The following is a 20433-nucleotide window of genomic DNA, read 5'->3' on the forward strand; positions in this document are numbered from 1 at the left end:
AATGTTCAAAAAGTATATCTAAATCTAAAATTCTCAGTCATTAAATGAATATGATTTCTTTTACTTATACTTAAGGGTGGGTACTGACCCGATTTATTTGGGTTTTGAATTTATATTTGTATACCCAAACTTTAACCCGAAACAATAAAGCACCCTTGTTATTTAGTGTTCGGGTCGGATACTATCCAATTTTAAAATAAAGATGTATCATATTAAATTTATAATTTCTACTTAATTAAAATATATACTCACTAAAAATAAAAAAAATTAGAATATTAGCATCATCAACTAAAAATACACATTTTTATTTTATTTTAAATATATAAACTTATCTATAAATTAAAATAAAAAATTTAAAATAAACCGAGTGCCTGAACTACACAATACCCAATCCAACATATAAGGTTTGGGTTCTAACCAAACACAAAAAAAATTATGTTGGAATATTTTTTGTTCGCAATCTTGATTTTGATGTTAACGAAACTTGTTATTTTGTTTTTAACGAATTTACATAAGTGCGCAGAAAGCTATTGAGTCAAAACTGAAGCTATCGAGACGGAAACTGAAAGTGTCAACCAAACCTAACCAGTTCAACTGATTGTTCAGTTGATAGATGGTTCAGCAGAAGACCTTCAGAAGCCTGGTCAGCTGATGAAGAGTTCAACTGGTGAATAGCCCAGCTGACTGGTTCAATTGAATAAGTGAAATCAGTTCAGCTGACGAGCCAACTGATTTCACCAGACCAGCTCAAGACCAGTTCAGCTTACCAGTTCAGAGCATCAGTTAGGAGCCGACCAGTTTGCAGAACAAGACAAGCTTATCTAAGTATAATCCAGCTGTGCGCATTAAGAAAAGTAATTGTTCAGTCAAAGGATAATAATGAACGTTACAGCAGAACTTAAAATCGAGACGTTCCAGAATGACTGTCAGAAATTACAAGACATAAATATCAAGTATTCAAACTGCAACGGACATATTTGACGAGTCTTGATGAACGGTCACGTAGTCTCTATAAATACAAGATCAAGACCATCAACAAAGTGTGTGTGAAGATCGGAAAACGAGAGAAAAATAGGACATGTCATCAGCTTAGTTTAGAAGCAAAATTCTCAGTGTATGAGAACACTTTTGTGTTATATTCATAGATCAGTTCTCACACACGCACACACCATCATTCACATAGACACAGAAAATAGAGCGTATTGAAAAGTTGAGTGAAAATACATGTATTTTGTGCTTTAAAATTTCGAAATCGTGTTATTCTTGGCATTTAAATCATTCCATAATCAATAAAATTATCTTTCATAATTTCAGTCCAAATTTTACCTTAATTCAAAAACTGCATCTCGAACCCATAACCGACCCACCAACCACGGATAATTATTCTTTATAATATAAAATTATATGGTATAAGAGAATTATCTTATACCATTTCGTAGCGAATCAAAAATTTCAAAATTTAATAAATTCGAATTTTGACGGTCGATGATGTATAGAAGTATTTATTTTATGCAATGGGTATTTTTTTAAAATCCATTTTGAGTAAAAATATTAAACAAGATGGAATTTTCATATCCAACAAATCCATTTAATCAGTTATCCTACAGTCCAGCGCAGATTGTGTATAAGTGGAACATAGAGGTGGACTGGTAAATCTCGCGACCCATTTCCCTCTGGGACCACTCTTTCTCTAATCATCGTTTCTCTCTCCCTGCGGATCTCAGCGAAGGAGGCTCCTATCCTCGATCGCCGCCGTCGATTCGAAGATGATCACCATCCCGTACGTCACTGCTTTGACCACTTATTTTAGCTACGGCCTCCTATTCGCTTTCGGACAGTTCCGCGATTTTTTCCGGAAGATTGTCGATCGGTTGTCTCACAGCAGCCTTCAGGTAACCTGCTTTCTTACGAACGTGTATGCTAGTCGTTGAGTTGTATTATGAGATCATTTGTTTCGTTGTTATGTAAGGGTTATGCTCCAATATGTTTGGGGCTTGAGGATTTCTACATTCGGCGGCTGTATTTACGGATTCAGGTTTGTTTTTCGAAATTTCAGCTTATTTATCTGAAGTTTGTTTTCCTTTATAGTTGGAATATTTAGCTCTATTTCGGTTTGTTTTGTTCTGATCTGTGTTTAAATCGTGTTTTTTTTATTGGCGGGGTTCCTGAATTGCCAGTGATACTTTCTCTCGTGTGTTTCGTCGCTATTTAGCAGTAGTAAATCGAGGACTGGTTACTCTCTCCTTTATCTTAAAGTTGTTTTATGGCGCTCCAAGCCTCCAATTCCTGTTGATGAAAGGGCCTATTGTAAAAATGAAAGCGGTAGAACGGAAACGTATTTTGATCCCTTCCTCTCTAGTACTTAGATTGTTTTCTTTGGGAAAAAAGCAAAGAGCTGTAGCAAGGGCTAGCAAAAGTTATAAAAAAATTCGCAGAGTCAGACTGATGATCAAGAACATAGTTCCATCTTTCTTACGTATGACCAAACAACAAGATTAATCATTTTGGGAGTCGTGAAATGCCTCTTCTTTTCCAATAAAAAATATGAGGTTCACATGATAATTGATGCAGGATTGCTTTAACAGACCAATATCAAGCCCTCCTGATGCTTGGTTTGATGTGGTGGAGCGTGTCTCCAAGGACAATAACAAAACTCTGCAGTAAGTGTCTGCGTCATTAAAATTAGACGTGGTATTTTGTGAATTTATATCTTCCTGATATTTTGATGACATGATTAGTTGGCGTTAATTCTGGGGAAACTAAATAATAGGTCCTTTGAATCCCAACACTTTAGCTTCGGGTTTTGAACTACCGTGCATGCTGTTTGCATCAGACTAAAGCATATGCCATTTCTATTTCAGAAACAAGGTTTCTCAACTTTAGAGCCTCTGTAATTGGAAATATCATCCTCACTTAATGGTATTCAATGTAGGCGAACTACAAGAGTTACTAGGTGCCTCAACTTGGGTTCGTATAACTATCTGGGGTTTGCTGCAGCAGATGAATACTGCACACCTCGGGTAATTGAGTCCTTGAATTTTTTTTTCCCGAGCACCTGTAGTACCCGGGCTGATGGAGGTAAATGTGTTTGTTGGTGATACCTATCCCCTTTTCTCGGACATGTCATGCTGCAAAATTTGACTTTAGATTTGAGAAACTTTGTAACCAGGTACAACCAAATTGCATATTGAATTGGAGGATTGTGTAGCAAATTTCGTAGGAAAGCCAGCTGCCATAGTTTTTGGCATGGGTTATGTGACAAATTCTGCCATTCTTCCTGTATTAATTGGGAAGGTATCGGCAGTTGACGTGACTGATATTGACTTTGTTCCTTTTCAACTGTGTGTTGTTCTGAGTATCAGTTGTTTGCAGGGAGGTTTGATCATCAGTGATTCATTGAACCATAACTCTATAGTTAACGGCGCTCGGGGATCTGGGGCAACTGTTCGAGTCTTTCAGCATAACAGTTAGCTAAAATTTTCTTCTCTTGTGGAGCTAAATATCATGATAAATGATAAAACAGTTAATCTTAAACAGTTTAATGTTACTTTTTCTGTAGCACCATCTCATTTGGAGAAGGTTTTGAGGGAACAAATTGCAGAGGGACAGCCTAGAACACACAGACCTTGGAAAAAGATAATTGTCGTGGTGGAGGGAATCTACAGCATGGAAGGGGAACTGTGCAAGCTCCCCGAAATTGTTTCCATATGTAAGAAGTACAAGGTAGATTCCATGCTATATATTATCTCCCATATTCTTTCTTATCTTATTCTTCTTTTATATTTTGTAACTTGCATGGAAGTGATGAATAAATTTTGCATACGATAGTCCTGATGATTGATAGTTGTTTGGCATATGGTTTTGAATTAGCCTATCTATGAAAAATCTGACCTCGTATAACTTGTCAGGTTTGTTCTTATTTTCTTTCCAAAAAAGAAGAATAGAAAAGAAAGAAAGGGATTTTGAAGATATGAGTTATGATGCGAAGTGCCAACTTATGCAACTTAGTTTTATGTTTTTCAGTATTTCCTGTCTTGTGCCGACCAATTTTTCCTTTCACGACAGGCATATGTTTATCTGGACGAGGCTCACAGCATTGGTGCTGTTGGGAAAACTGGGAGGGGTGTCTGTGAACTATTGGGAGTTGATACGGCGGATGTGGACATTATGATGGGAACTTTCACAAAATCATTTGGGTCATGTGGTGGTTATATAGCGGGATCTAAGGTTTGTATCATGAGTACTATTTTGGTATGTGGTTGTAAATATGCCTTTATCAACAGGCAAAAGGAATATCACACTGATAAATTGTGTGAATTAATATTAGGAAACAACTTTTATTCATTTTATTTTATTTGGTAGTTTCTATTTTTATGCATGATTTATATTTAATTTGCACAAATGACCTTTTTACTTACATGACCTTGGAAGAAGTGTGTATGGAAGAAAAAAATTGGGTTATGACGCTAGTAAGGCAACAGAAAATGTGGCACAGAATTTTAGTCTGACTGTATTCTGCAAATAGGATTAATTTAAAGACAAACAACTTTCACCTAAAATATGTGGGAACACCCTGCTCATATTGATCCATTGTTGCTAGCAATTACTCATATTTTCTACTTTTTAAAAGAACAATGCGTTCAAGCAAAAAGTCAAAACTATATCTCATTTTCAATTGATCTATTAATTGCCTTGTAGGGTTCACCCTAGAGAAATAAATTCATGTATCGGTATAATGTGCTTGTGCCTACATAGATCTTTTAGAAGCTTGATAAGATTTTGTCGGAGTAAAATACTAATCTTTTCTTATATGTTTGGAATAGAACTATGATATTGCTTCACTTTTTCTCTATGGTTCACTATAACATATGATCACACTTCTTCAGGAACTTATTGATTACTTGAAATACACGTGCCCTGCTCATCTTTATGCAACATCAATATCACCACCAGCTGCACAGCAAATTATTTCTTCCATTAAAGTTATTCTTGGAGAAGATGGCTCTAGCAGAGGTGAAATTTGGTTTACTGCTAGGTTGTAAAACCATGCCGTGTCATGTCATTGGCATCTATCATGTTCTTTCAAGTGTTTTTCTTAAACCTGATGCATTGTTTTTGCAGGGGCTCGGAAACTGGCAAATATCCGTGAGAACAGCAACTTTTTCAGATCAGAATTGCAGAAAATGGGTTTTGAAGTTCTCGGGGATAATGATTCCCCCGTGATGCCCATAATGCTTTATAATCCGGCAAAAATTCCTGCTTTTTCACGAGAGTGCCTCAAACGGAATGTAAGCTTTCTAAGCCCCCCTCCCCCTCCCACGTGTTGTTTATTTTCAGTTGAATAACAGTCCATCATCAAGCGTAATTTTGTTTTGTTTGGTTGTTTCACACTATTTCACTCTTAAGTTTGCTTGAATTTGTGATTATGCTATGCAGGTGGCTGTGGTCACGGTTGCTTTTCCTGCTACTCCTTTATTGTTGGCCCGTGCACGCATTTGCATTTCTGCTGCTCATTCAAAGGAAGACCTTGTTAACGCTTTAGAGGTCAGGGTCTTATCAAATTATTGTCAACATGCAACAGCCCAAATGCCAGATTGTTGGCTTGAGTATCTGCAGAGGACTAAAAACGAGAATAGCGTTGACGAAAGACTAATATATATATAATTTTTTTTTTCCATGCAGCACCGTTAAAACTAACTCCTCTTTGAATCTGTATCAGGTTATCAGCAGTGTTGGTGACCTTGTAGGCATAAAATACTTTCCTGCTGAGCCCACGAAACCTCCGTTGGAGGGTGACAGAATTAAGCTGGAGTGAAGATTTTCGACTTCTTGGAGATCGTCTCATCTCCATGAGGAGATTCAACGTTGTCTTCTGAAATTTTGTTTGTTTTCTGTACAGTGAGTAGTATACTGCATTTCTTGTGTAACTGCAACACGTTATTTATATCTGTTATTTATATCTGAATCCATAAATACGTGTATTTTTTTAATATATTACCCTGCTTTCCCACAAAGTTTAATCTAACTTCTTTTTTCACAACGGAGACGTTGCATGCCTGGAATTTGATTCACACACTCCCATAACTGTTGGCTGTGGAAAATTCTATTTAAAAAGATTTCTTATTTCAAATAGTAGTCATAAAATAGTTTTGGAATTCTTCATTTTTTAAAATTTTTTTAATACTGCACCAAGTCATTGATTACAAATTTTTGAAGGTACAAAAGTATCGCTTCAGAATAATTAAAATCTTAGCGTCTTTGAAAATCGACGGGCGAGTTCATGAGCCACACGGTTCGCACTACGTAGGCAATGGCATATTATAGCAGATGAAAATTGAGAGCAGCAACTTCACACCACTGCCGCAATTGGGTCCTCCATCGAGAAAGGTTTGGGATTCTCATTGCCCGAACCACATTGACAGCATACTTCTACACAATCCAAGCACGCCACCCTCGATCGATTGCTTGCAATACTCCCTCCTTAAGAGCCCACATCTCTGCAAAATGAGGTCAAAACGCCCCTACGCACAAGCCAAAATATCAGTAACAGATTTTTGCTTTCCTTCAAACACTAACTGATTTCTCGCCACCCAATAACTCCAACACAAAAGTTGGAAAATCCTTTGGCTGACAATTTCCTTTCATCGTGCTTGGGTCGGCCATCAACTAGATATCAATAGGTGTAATAACATGCAAATCGATCTGCACGAATGTATGGGATATCGATCATATCAACGAGAACAACCCCAATAACGTAAAACACAAACCCTGATGTTAAATTTATATTATTCATATTATAAACATAGCTTTACTCGGGAAAAAAAATTCTTATATGTCTGTTACTTGATTGTAACATATTTAATGAGGACTCTCAAGACAAACAATCAAATGGATCCTAATGTCTAAGTAGAGTTGTCTGATTAAAACAGGTCAACTCGCAACCCGCCACAACCCATCATCACGTGGGATTGGACAGACCAACCCACCCAACCCATCTTGGGTCCTTGGGTCACGGATTAGGCTGACACACACACATATATTTAAAAAAACTAAAAAACATAAGGAAATAACATGAATTAATATTTCAAGACAATATTTTATAACATTAAATAAGAAATTAAGAGTTCATAAAATATTGTTTGAAAAACCTAAACAAATTTATGATAATTACAATTTAATATTCATCTATCATTAAATTCTATTATCTTTTGTTCAATCTCTTCTCTTTTCATCTCCACCAATTATTTCAAGAACATTTGATCTTTCATGAGTAAGAGAAATGGTTCTGATTTGTGTGTCGTTACTTTATAGTGTATGGAAACATACAGACAGAAGTTAATAAATTAACTAAATAAATAAAATCATAATCTCGCGGCCAGCCCGTCCCAACTATCAATCTGTTTGTTCCGCTGCCAAATGGGTTGATATTTCATCAACCTATCCCGTCTATTTTATATGACGGGACGTTGACCCGACAGAGCTAACACATTTTGATGTACTTGTTATACTACAATCATCACCTAAGTCATTGATAAACTTGACCACAAATCAATCATACCACAATAAATTTGGAAATTCACGTCTATGAAACAAATAATTCCTCCATATCTTCGAACATATTTATGAAATAAAAATCCATATTTATAATTTATAACAAGTCTCACATCTAGGCTCCCAAAAATGCTTGTATTTTAGAGGGATGTAACAATTGGACTTCTCCTGAGAACAAAATCAAGTTTCCTATTTATCAAAGCAAATAACAATAATCTTTATTCTTATGGAAAATAAATTTTAAAATAATTTGAACTTCAAATAAAATGGGAATTATAGAAAATATTTGATTTAAATTAACTCAAAAATTTTATTTCAAATACTCAATAAGAATAAGTTAAAACTCAAATTTTGAAAAATGGTCTCTGACCCAAAATCAAAGAATTTAAAAGTTAATGTCAAACAAATGTTCTAAAGTCATTAAATTTATTAGTTTATTATAATAATCAATCAAATTCAATTTTTTAAGGTTTATATATATTTATATAAACCCATTGAATATTTAATTCTGAAATTGGATAATTCAATAGCAGCAGTAAGCGCGATCGGATATGCGTTTATTGAACATAAACCCTAAATAATTTTTAATTTTCTAAAATCATAAACCCCAAATTGGGATTGGATGCCACTTTAATGGCCATTTCAGCTGGCTTAGGATTTTCTCGTCTCCCGTATTATCCTCTCCGCTTGCCTCTCCGCCAATGTTTTCTCCAGGTATGCTACCATTTCGTTCATCTTGCGAAAATGTGGCGCCAGTTTTCGAAGTGTTTTTTTTTTTTTTGAAATTTCAGTTTTAAGATTTTGTAAATTATTTTTTGCGATTGATTTTACTATCTTTAAGGTAAGGGTGGGATATACGGCTACAATTGAAGCATTTGATGAAACAGAGAGTGAAAAAGGTGGTGAGAAATCAACCTTAATGTTCCTTATATCATTTGATTCGTAATTGTTTATTAAGTTTGATATTTGTTTTATCATTAGTTATATGATTCAGTATGGCCATTGTTGCTGTTCTTACTCTTTTTTTTTTTTTTCTTTTCTGTTTTTAAACTTTTAGTGATTGATAGCCAGAGTGGTGGTCTTGTGCATCAGGAGGCGATACAGTGGAAAAAGTTTAAGTCCAAAGACCTTGGAATTAGTACTTCAAAAATTTCAAGGCCTACGAGAGTTGTTCTAAATGGTCTCAGAAGAAAAGGTGATTGATGTACCTTCCAATAATTCTAAATGACATTTCTTTTTTAGTTCGATTTATTTTATATTTTTGTTGGTGTATAACTCATGGAGTAACTGAAATAGAGTCCCATGGTGATGCAGTTACGATAAATGGAAACCAGCGAAGTTTCTCTTTTAGTCTGTTTATTGTTTCAGCGTGATGGGAAGTAAGGATACAGGGAGGAATGTTGTTAAATTAATTTGTTCATGTAATTGTGATAATACTTTGGGGAAAGGTTTGAAGTCTTTTAGATACATTCTTGAACCTTATGTTACTGTACAACAAAGACAAGATTTTTTCTTTTTGGTTAAGAGAATAATAATGGCCTGGATGGAGGGACATTATGTTATTATACGTGATTCCTGGTGTGTCTCAATTTGGCTGAAGCATCCATCTACTATGATTATGACACTATCATTTCCTTAGTTGTCAGGTGATCGTGGCGCAGATTTCTGCAACTCATAACTCAATAACATTTGGGCAGTTTATCTGTCTAATACATAGGCCCATTACTGGAATCTCTTCAATCAGTATGATAAAGTTATTTTAGTTAAAAATCAATAAAATAATTCCCTGTTTGTTGAGGATTGTTATCAATTCATTGCTTCTGTGAGATTTTTTTATTTATTTATTGGCATTAATATTTACTAGACTAGACGAGCCTACCTCTTGCATATCAAGGGTACGAATCCCGTCATCACCCATTTCTAGGAATATATTCTTGAGCCATGCAGACACCAGTTGATATTTATGAAGCACCAAACTTGTTGGTCAGACATTAGTAAAACTTTTATTTTGTATTTTCGTCTCTGCTGTTTTTTTCTGTGGTTTTCTTCCAGTTTCTGTTGGTTTATTAATGTAAAGTACGGAATATCTGTTGTCCTATATATGGAGTTCAACTTGCTGGCACTTCCGTGTATGTTACTTGTTCATGTTAAGTTGAATTTATTATTTTCCCTCTCTGTTTTGTAGGGTTTGAAGTTTACCTTGTGGGGGGCTGTGTGAGGGACCTTATATTGCAACGGATACCGAAGGATTTTGATATAATAACCTCTGCAGAACTAAAAGAGGTCTGCCTTATATTGTTATTGTATTATTTTAGATCGATGTGATCATTCTTTTATGCTATGGAGTTTCTGACACAGGTTGATGTCCGAAAAATGTTATAAGATTGTTTTTTAATAATGTATGACAGAACCTGTTTTACAAATTGTCGTGGTATTAAAATTTTGTCACTCACTGAGGCACCACCATGTTAAAAAGAGATTCCTAGAAAACAGTGGTTGTCTGCTTGGGCAAAAAATGGTACAAGAGTTTCATTTCTGCACTTTCTGTAATTAACTATCTAAGGAAGAAGCATTCTTAATTTGCAGGTAATGAGAATATTTTCTCGATGTGAGATGATTGGAAAACGTTTTCCAATTTGTCATGTGCACATTGATGATACCGTTGTGGAGGTTCGTCTACTTAGTTGAAGTTTTTAAATATATAGATTTGTAGCTGTATTACTTGTCTTGCACTCATCATGTTTTGGACCTGCCACATTTATATTCACTAATTCTAGTGCTTGAATCAGCTATTAAATTTCTTCTTAAAGACAAGATTTCTTCAGTAACATTGTTCTGTACATGTGTCCCTGTTAGGAATAGTGATTGATCATTCCGTCAATTGTCATTTAAATCCCCTCCATACCCCCACCCCCACCACCACCTTTTTTTTCAATTTTTCTCCATGATTTTCAATGCCATGACAAATATATTCAATTTTTTCTGGCCTCCACTTAGTTTAACATTGCTGAAATGATTGAGTGGGACTGCTGGATTATTTGAATTTCAAGTGCAACTCTCAATACAGAGGGATTAATATAGCTACTTACCGATACCACAAGTGGTTTAATATAATTTCTTCTTTCATTTCATCTTCTTGCGTTATGAATCAGGTTTCAAGCTTTAGCACCCGTGCAACAAGGTTTGGGAGAGACTTGAGCTTTGATCTTGAGAAACCTGTTGGTTGTGATGAGAAAGATTATAATCGCTGGAGAAATTGCCTTCAGAGAGATTTTACAATAAATGGGTTGCTAAATCAGCTTTATTAGTTTCATAGCTTCTTCAATACAACTTCTGCTTTTATGTTGTTGAAATCTCTTCTATTTTGTTTATTCATTTATGCACTTGTTATATGTCGGAGGGTGAATTGCATAGGAATGTTTAGGTTTGAATTACTTAAATCCTTGTATTATTCAAAGTTGCTGAATCTCGTTTCTTCTTGATCCAGACTGATGTTTGACCCTTATGAAAGGTTGGTGTATGACTACACGGGCGGAGTAAATGATATTAGGAAAGCTAAAGTGTGCATGTATCTCTAAGCTATTGTAAACTTTTAAGTTACTTGAACCTGTTACTTTGTACTACTTATTTACATGCATATATTTATTGAAGGTACAAACTATTAAACCTGCCATTCTGTCCTTGACTGAGGATTGTGGTAAGTACTAACTACCAAGTCTAAAATAAAGTAATTATGGTATTTGTCCAAATGCTTTCATGTTTTTATGTTACAAGTTTTAAATTGTCAAAACAATGTTTATTAAAAGTAATTTTTTGTTGGTTTTAGTTATTGCCAGAAAGTTAACTTAACTATTCTCTTCCTTTTTATTGGCATTAAAAGGTCTGTGTCATCTCTGCAGCTCGTATTCTTCGTGCTGTTCGAATTGCTGCAAGATTGGGTTTTCGATTTTCAAGAGAGACAGCTCTTGCTTTAAAAAAATTATCTACTTCAATTCTACGGCTGGATAGGGTATTGACTACTGAGAAGGCTTTTCTCCTTCTGTTTTTAACCGCTCTGTGTTGTATGGTGATACTTGACATTTCTTTGGTTAATTATGCACACAGGGAAGGCTTCTGATGGAAGTCAATTACATGATGGCATATGGCTCTGCAGAAGCCTCGTTGAGACTATTGTGGAAAGTTGGTCTTTTAGAAATAATATTACCTATTCAGGTATTATGTATACATCAAAAGTGTTGGGTCTTGGAAAGCTATTGTTGGAGTAGCTTCATATTGATTTTTTCCCATATTCAGTCTGCAAATTTCTGTCATCCAAATCATGAGTATGGAGCCTTATTTTGCAGGCAGCATATTTTGTAAACCATGGTTTCCGGAGACGTGACAAGCGGTATAACATGCTTTTGGTAATTGTTTCAATGCCTTCATTATCTAAAAAAGACGAGTCACTTAGATTCTGATGTTTTCTATGGTTTCATTCCAACATGAGGTGGTGAGAATGTTCGTATAGGTTGGTTGTGTTCTTATAGAATCATATGTGCCTACATGCACGTATATTGTTTGTACAATGAGTTTAAACAAGTTTTGGCAACTCATAAATTTTTTACTTTGCAGTCTTTATTCTCCAACCTTGATAAACTTCTGGCACCTGACAGGCCATGTCATAATAGCTTATGGTAAGAATATAGAAGATTTCTAGTTGTGTACTTAATAAGAAAATTTGAGTTGCTTCAAATTGTTTAAATAATGAGTTCATCAGGTTTGCTATCTTGGCATTTCATAAAGCTTTGTCGGATCAGCCTAGAGATCCTCTGGTGATAGCTGCATTTAGCCTTGCTGTCCACAATGGTGGAGATTTATCGGAAGCTGTAAGTATAGCAAGACGTATCTCTAAACAACATGATAATAGCTTTCGTGAACTACTGGAACCTAGATACCTCGAGTCGGAGGAACTAGTAGATGACGTTATGGGCTTCGCGGGTTCTGTAAGACGTGCTCTGACCAATATGACCGACGAGTACTTTGTTTCCCAGGCTATGGCTAAATATCCCAAATCTCCGTTTTCGGATCTTGTAAGCATTTTTATATGCCTTTGGCCCCTCGTAAGCTCATTGCATTTTTGTTTGTTTGTTTGAACAGCAGCGGAAGTCTCTAATTCTTCTTTCACGACTTTTTTATGGTTCATGGTATTCTGTTCAATATTGAATTATGGAAGTGATGTGTTGCATATGGAAAAAAACTAATTCCAATTTTCGCGATCAAGATAATTATATCAAAATGCTAAATTATGGTCTGTTTCCAACTTCTCATTCAAACCCTTTCACATATGATGTGACTTGAAAACTATGTCCTGGAAAACCAACCACATGACGCTGGACTATTTAGTTGTCACGTAGGTCTGTTCACCTTTCATTTATCCAACGCTTGTTTTCTTTGACTCGTTTATTCACTTTTGAGCATTCTGGAAATTGATGAAATTCCTCTTACCATTTCTTTTATCAACAGGTATTCTTCCCGCTGGCATTGTATCTAAGGGTGTGCAAGATTTTTGAATGCGTCAAAGGTGGGAGGGAAAAAGGATTTGCGTCAAAACGCGGTAGTAAGATCGATTATGAAGAACTAGCATTTGGAAGTTTGAAAGAAGTGCGGCATGTGTTTGCGAGAGTGATCTTTGATACTTTATACCCCATCGAGCATAGACTTAAAAAATGATTTGTTTAAACTTGAAAAAAGTAATTTGAGCTTGACAAGACCTCACATGTGCGTTCGTCCATGAATGGACCTGCAAAGCCTTTCTCGAAACATTCTTGAGAACAGCACTAAGCCAAACTCTGTGGAAACCCGCGCCAAGTGGATTATTAGCAGCCACATAGCATCATGGAGTGGAAGCAGTTTGGGGTATCACACGGCTGAATAAAAGTACCGAATCAGTTTTTGGCGGAACATGGCCTTCTCCTAGACAGTATAAGTATGCTAGGCAAAGCCCTTTAAATGTATTATTCATGTAGAGGAACTCATTCTATTGACAATATTTAAATTATTTTGTTTCTCTTTATATTTTTCTAGTAAAAAACTCCTACTTTTTTTGGTGCACCACGAAATCTGTTCCAACAGATCTGATAGCTTAGTATTTTTTTTTAAAGCAATACAACCTTTGTTTTAGGAGTCATATAATAGGTTACATATGTCTGTGTACTTAGTGTTAAAACTTAAAACCTATATCTTGGAAGTAGACAGAGATTTGTATATGATGAAGGAAGTATGTATTGTTTTATTGACCACAAGGATTCTCACTTTCATGGTCACCACAATATGAAAATGTTGAAGTTCGATTCGAGCTAGCTCGTTACGATTATTATAACAATCAAAATGAATCAACCATATCTGCAAAATTTCCTAAAAGATTCGAACAGATGCTTCGTAAAAATGGTACATAATCCAACCCATCTGCAACTCCAGTGAAGAAAACATTTTGTTGATTTCATCTCACTTGTGTGCAGGAGCAGGACTTCCACCACCGGTAGTAGGCCTGCAAGAACATAAGGCTCCACAGTGAAAAATTTAGCAAAGAAATATATCAGAGCTAATCTTCTGTTACGTTTGGTGAAGCTCCACCTTTCAACACATATGCTGATACCAATTAGTGTTATAAAAGATGTAACATCAATGGTTGCACAAACTTACAGCCCAACAAAAACTTTGAATGCGTCGTAAATGCCCCATTGTGCTCCAGTGAGAGTGCCAACCATGACAATACGTAAAGGGAGGCCACGAGTGCATAGACCCAATAAACCAAGCTTATTCACGGCCTGGGAGACAAGAAAAACACTACAATGAGACGAGCTGTCGATAACACACAATTTTTAAATTGTCATCGATACTTACATCGCCCATTGTTGCTCCTTTGGCATTGTTGAGGAAAGACACTAGATTATCAGCAGGGTGTGAAACAATGGCACACAGTACTCCAGCCAGGTACCCACCAGCGAAACTAATGCCCAGTTGCTGGCTTTTGCTGCACTGATCCTTCGGAGTCGGAATATAATTTTTGTAAATAGCCTCCACAATATTCTCAAATGTCGAAAATTTCATCATTGTATCTACAATATTGATCGAGTATGATCATTACTCAATCAAATCAAATTACTCGGGCTAACTACTATTTTTTTTCCTCAAAGAACTCTAATAAGGTGAGCTTACATGGAATCTGTCGTCCCCAAAGTGGTACAATCCCTTTGTAGAGCCTGCAGAAAAGAGAACCATTCATCGTAATATCAGCAAGTAGAGTATCTTTGGATGGAAAACTGTATCAAGAAGATGACTTTCTTGAAAAACTTGTCTTTGGTTGCGATTAAACATTCAAAATCTGGAAGCCTTTAAATATAGTTTTTAGGCTTTTGTTTCAAATTATTTTTACGAAATAAAGGGCTTCTTTTCCCTGTATTCCAAACACAAAGCTGCTTCTTGCTTTGTACTAAAATGATAGTTGAAAATCCCCCGCTTAATAGAATACTTTCTAAGGCAAGTGTTTATGCCTTCAAACTCGTCCAATAATGATAGAGGAAAAATAGCATGAAAAAAGATCGAGTCTCAGCCATACCCTAAAGTTCCTTCAGCTCTGATAAACTTCGGGAATCCATCAGATAACCCTCTAGCGAATCCGGGTTGAGTTTGAACTCGAACTTTTACCGCCTCGAAAGGACAGAGAGCAACATCAGCAATTACCTCAGCAGATGCAGATCCCGCAAGGTAGATCAAGGTCTTGTACTTGGCAGCGTTTTCAGGACCAGCTATATCTGAGTAATACTTCTTGAAAAATTCGTAGAAACCATACTTGCATGCTCCCTGGGCACTGTACCCGAGCAGGGTTGGTGCCCAACCCTTGAAAAAACCTCTGATTCCTTGCTCCTTCAGTAGAATTCCAAAACCAGAGGAAATGCTTTTGTACTTGGTAGGATCAATCTGAGGAGCAAAAGAAGACATCTCAAGTCTCAACACATAAGAAAATATAATCTTTTGAATCACGAGATAGGAATCTATGCATGAAAGTAGGCTCCAAATCTTTTTTCCCCGAAAAAAGTAGTCGATTATAAGTTCCCATACCAAAGAAAACTATGCACTTCCCATTATAACATATAACCATATTATCTATTGAATCCTAAATCAGAACATTGTCATTTAGATCATTGTGCTGTCCTAATTCAAAAATATTGGCTTGTATTCAACAATGCAAAAAGATATAATCTTCAAATTGAGATGGAGCATCTTATTTTAAACCAGAGAGGCCAGAACCTTAAATAGAACAACCCAAATATCACATTTAAATGTTTGAAGAAGTTTAAATAATCATCCTCGTAATCTATTTGATGAAGATAATGACTTCTTTTTTCTCTTTGTTAAATTTCCCCCCTATTGCTTCCTAGATAACATGTAATGTTCTAGCAAATGAATTGAGGAAAAAAAGATCTGATTAGACCCTGCTCAGAGTACATTAAAACATAAAAAAATCTCTAATTCGAGACCCGATCATATCAAATAATGATTATGATACCCATGTAAAGGCCTGGGTCATCATTGACCCAAGATATTAATTGGAAAGCCCAGATCAGAAGCCAGCTTCCCGAGCACTTCACTTCTTCCCGGGCAGTTATCGTATCCCGAGCTCTCATACAAACATCCGGGTAACCGACTACCCGGGCCACCTCGAGAATTGAACCACACTCGAGTATGATTGATACAGGCAGTCTAATTTGTCAGAGCAACTTGGATCTGGAGTGTCCTATAAGTCATCAGAAGCTAGAGTATGGGCAGTCGACTTGCCATACTTAGTAGGTGGCGCTGGAATCGAGGTAACTACCTATTTTCTAATATAAATAGCAGGTATAATTCTCATTTAAGGATTCTAAAACCTTTGAATACTCAATCATTTACATATTGATTGTGTTCATCTAAAAGTTTGCTGACTTAAGCATCGGAGCGGCCACGCTGGACACCACTCCGGCCCATTTACGAGTTCATTTCCTTGTTTGCAATTGCTATTGAAGACATTATCTTCATTCAAATTCCCAAAGGTTATAAATTACTGATTTGATCAGTTGGAGTTCCCAACCCGGCTCATCCATTTCAGCGAGTTCACATCAGATTACTTAATAGTTTCTATAAAAAAGTTCAAATAAATAGAACTCATTTTCTGAACGTAAGCATGAAAGAATAGTTGAGCAGCCAGGAAGGCAGGAATTCTACGTTGTGATGAAACTGAAGGTCAGAAAATTTACGAAGAAAAAAATCATTCTTTCTTAAAAAATATTTTTGATATTTAAAAACATCTAAATTTCTAGAAAAATTATAATAATGCGGGGACGCTTGAATCAGACACACACACACACGTATATGTGTATGTATACATATGTATATATATTTATGGGTGGATATGCCATAACCTGCATATCGCACTTGACAAGATCAAGAGGTATATTTATATGTANATTGCACTTGACAAGATCAAGAGGGGTGACAGCCATGTGAGTAAGGCCACAGCACAAGATCCCTCCGACTGTGCAAGCTGCGTAATACGCCGGCGAGAACAACTCTATCCTGCTCTCCTTCGGCGCCGGGATCACAAAGTTCTGCTTGATCCCAGCCATTGACGGCGTCGGAACAGACGGTCCGGATGAATAACTGAAACCGGACGGCACCAGATTCTGTTCCAAATTCACGTATCTCTTCGATGTAATCGACGAAGAGTAAAGGAAACCTGGGATCAAAGACTGCGTTGACGACTTTTCAGGGAAGCCCATTTTTCGAAACTTTTCCTGAAACGATTTGCGGTAGTTGGTTTGCGATTTTGGAGAGAAGAAAGAATGGAAATGAATTTGCAAGAATCGATGAAAAAGGAGAAATGAAGGTCCGAGGAAATTGGAATTGGTCGGAAATGGCTGCGTTTCCAAAGGGAAATTGGAATTGGTCCTCCCTTCGCGTTCTATTAATAGAAAATAACTTCTATAATGAAAAATAATTAATTATTTTAAATAATTATTGAATAAATAAAGTTTAAACTTTAATTTATTTACAAAATAACCTTATTTTGTTATTTATTGAATAATTGAAATAAAACAAAAAAAAGGCAACAATATGACTTTTATACGAATGATTATTGATATTTGGCAAAAACTTGTGTGAGACGGTCTCTCGGGTCGTATTTTGTGAGACAGATCTCTTATTTAGGTCATCCATAAAAAATATTGTTTTTTATTGTGAATATCGGTATGGTTGACCCGTCTCACAGATAAAGATTCAGTAGACCGTTTTATAAGAGACCTACTCATGATTATTTATTTTATTTTAAATATAATTATATTAAGATCAGTTTTTCCTTCGTAGAATTTGATAATTGATTTTTATTTTATAATATGTTAGAAAAAAAATCAATTAGTTTGAAAACCAAAACACTTATTATAAAAATATACCACGTAATAACAACATAACTGATGATGACGAAAATGAAGTCATTTGCACGCACATATCATGCGAATATATATTGCGTAAATAATATTTTTAATAATTTAAATATAAATTTTAAAAAAAAATTTGAAAAAATGGGTGTTTTAGAAAATAGCAAACTCGTTACAAAATCAATACAATTAATATAAAATAAACTTAAGATTTTATATAAAACAAGATTTTAAATAGGTTAAATTATTATCTTAATAACTCTAATATGATAATATAATATAATTGGTATCTGTATAGTATAAATATGAAGGAAAAAAGATGTCTAAGAATGTCTGTTAATTTGTTTCGGTGTAAAAGAATATTAGAAAACGACATAAAACGATAATTTACAAGTTAACTGTATATATAGGTTTTTATATTGACCATCAATCGTACGTATCATTGTGTTCACCAATGATATGACACTTATCTTCCAATTGTGACAAATATAACANACATTTAAATAATGCAAGTGGTAATTTCATTTTTAAGATCGCTACGTATGTTGCAAGAACGAAAATATTATAATGTGTACGATAAATTAAAGAAAAATTATGATCGTTGACTTTTGATTTAAGCAAGATACAGGAATTTATAGATATAGAAACTTGTAAGGAATTTTTGTTAAAAAAAAAAACTTGTAAGGAGTTATGTGTGTACATACATACGCATAAATATAATAAATAATAAATTATGAAGATAAATCTAAAGCAATTGCATCCGGGAAAAAGGTATAAGAGGGTATATCCAACCTAATTGATCATAGACAAAAGTTTGTGTGAGACGGTCTCACGGATTGTAATTTGTGAGACAGATCTCTTATTTGGGTTATCCATGAAAAATTATTATTTTTTATGCTAAGAATATTATTTTTTATTATGAATATCGGTAGGATTGACCCGTCTCACAGATAAAGATTCGTGAGACCGTCTCACAAGAGACCTACTCTTGATCCTAACCAGAGAATGAGCTTCTTGATTCTTTGAAACATATCGAGAAGCTAAAATTTTGCAATCATCCATTATTTGAATATTTGATAGTGTATAAAGTAAAAAAATCATATTTACTTGGTGCACAATTTTAAAATTTTTATTTCCAGTGTTCCAGAATATATCTTTCAAGAAAACTCAGGTGAGACGATCTCACAAATCAATTTTATGAGACATATATTTTATTTGGGTCAATCATGAAAAAAACACTCTTTATTGTAAATATGAGCAATGTTAAGACCGTCTCACAAAAGACCTACTATATCTTTTTACTCTTTTTATTGTAACTTAAGAAATGTATAAATTTTTTGATTAATTTTTATTCAATTGTTAGATTTTATAAAAGAGATATGGAAACTAATAAAATTTATATTTTGCCTTTTTATTTATGAATTTTTTATTATAGTATGTATCAAATTTATAGTTGATAAACTTGTGTATATTTACAAAATAAAAATTAAAATATACATATTTAATTTCATAGTGTGTATCTACATTAAATTTTTTTTAACAAAGTTTATGTTATTAATCACTAGGTGATAAATTATATGTTTTACAAAAATATAAAATAACAGAGAAATCATTTTTTAATATCAAATCTTGATACATTTTATCCCAAATTTTAATAAACTGATAAATCAAAATTTTATATGCTGCAATTTTATGTTGTACGCTTGTTATAAAATATAAATAATACTATATCTTCAAAATCAAAAGTATGCTTTTTTATTTTATATTTGTATTTAAAAATTATAAAATAGAATTGTCGTATGACGACATGCACTTGTATTATTACATCGAGTCCATCTCAAACTCATTACTCTTTTTTGATGCGATATTAACTTCAAAATAATGTAATTTTCACATCAAATATAAAACTAATTTCTATCCCATCAACTCTAAACTCCACACTAAAATAAATATTCCCTGTTGTTGTTATTATTATTATTATTATTTTTATTTTTTTTACAGAAAAATATTGTAATTTTATTGATCAAAAGAAGGCCTTTTGTTACAAGATCTTCCAACAAAAACGAAAAATTCCTGTATTCCCATATGATATGAGAGTGGGAAGGAAAAACAAAATGAGCAATATTATGTGCAGCCACATTTGTCGATCTACAAATGTGGAACAACTTATCTTTTCGAAAGTGACTCAATGAGTATCTAACTTTTGTCATAATTACATCATTGTAACTACGATCTTCATCCGGACAAGTGACTACTTGCACCACCAAGAGTGAATTGGTAGAGATTTGTTAAATCATTAATCCTCGTTCTTGCACTAATCTGAGGCCTCCTGTATCGCGACTAGTTATACATAAACAACCTTACGAGTTCTATCGATGTTCATACTAAAAACAATAATAATATGTCTCGCATGGTTGTGAACCACCTTCATTTT

The 20433-nt window shown here is 34.6% G+C and overlaps 3 protein-coding genes across 4 annotated transcripts; 2 read left to right on the forward strand and 1 right to left on the reverse strand.

Annotated features, from left to right (window-relative positions):
- Positions 1-1631: 1631 nt before the first annotated feature.
- Positions 1632-5973, forward strand: LOC140976433 (long chain base biosynthesis protein 2d-like). The gene is made up of 12 exons (XM_073440578.1): positions 1632-1892; positions 1970-2035; positions 2572-2660; positions 2933-3078; positions 3170-3294; positions 3373-3466; positions 3560-3723; positions 4066-4227; positions 4887-5013; positions 5122-5288; positions 5437-5544; positions 5720-5973. Exons 1-12 carry the CDS (start codon positions 1767-1769, stop codon positions 5813-5815), a joined length of 1470 nt encoding a protein of 489 aa, XP_073296679.1. The 5' UTR covers positions 1632-1766; the 3' UTR covers positions 5816-5973.
- A 2092-nt stretch (positions 5974-8065) lies between these two features.
- On the forward strand, positions 8066-14067 carry LOC140976434 (uncharacterized). 2 transcript variants are annotated; one of them, XM_073440579.1, is made up of 14 exons: positions 8066-8265; positions 8393-8453; positions 8609-8746; positions 9737-9834; positions 10138-10221; positions 10704-10837; positions 11039-11111; positions 11203-11248; positions 11451-11560; positions 11656-11763; positions 11895-11954; positions 12163-12224; positions 12308-12620; positions 13054-14067. In XM_073440579.1, the coding sequence occupies exons 1-14, from the start codon at positions 8185-8187 to the stop codon at positions 13258-13260; spliced, it is 1575 nt and encodes a 524-aa protein (XP_073296680.1). In that variant the 5' UTR covers positions 8066-8184; the 3' UTR covers positions 13261-14067. The 2 variants fall into 2 exon arrangements, with proteins under 2 accessions (XP_073296680.1, XP_073296681.1); XM_073440580.1 differs by having other exon boundaries at positions 8393-8450.
- On the reverse strand, positions 13800-17526 carry LOC140976435 (mitochondrial phosphate carrier protein 3, mitochondrial-like). The gene is made up of 6 exons (XM_073440581.1): positions 16989-17526; positions 15149-15510; positions 14749-14792; positions 14434-14648; positions 14233-14357; positions 13800-14077 (listed from the first exon to the last, which is right to left on the reverse strand). The coding sequence occupies exons 1-6, from the start codon at positions 17343-17345 to the stop codon at positions 14035-14037; spliced, it is 1146 nt and encodes a 381-aa protein (XP_073296682.1). The 5' UTR covers positions 17346-17526; the 3' UTR covers positions 13800-14034.
- Positions 17527-20433: the final 2907 nt, after the last annotated feature.

The sequence above is a fragment of the Primulina huaijiensis genome, chromosome 5 (genome assembly GCF_012295235.1).
Source record: "Primulina huaijiensis isolate GDHJ02 chromosome 5, ASM1229523v2, whole genome shotgun sequence".
Lineage (NCBI taxonomy): Eukaryota > Viridiplantae > Streptophyta > Magnoliopsida > Lamiales > Gesneriaceae > Primulina > Primulina huaijiensis.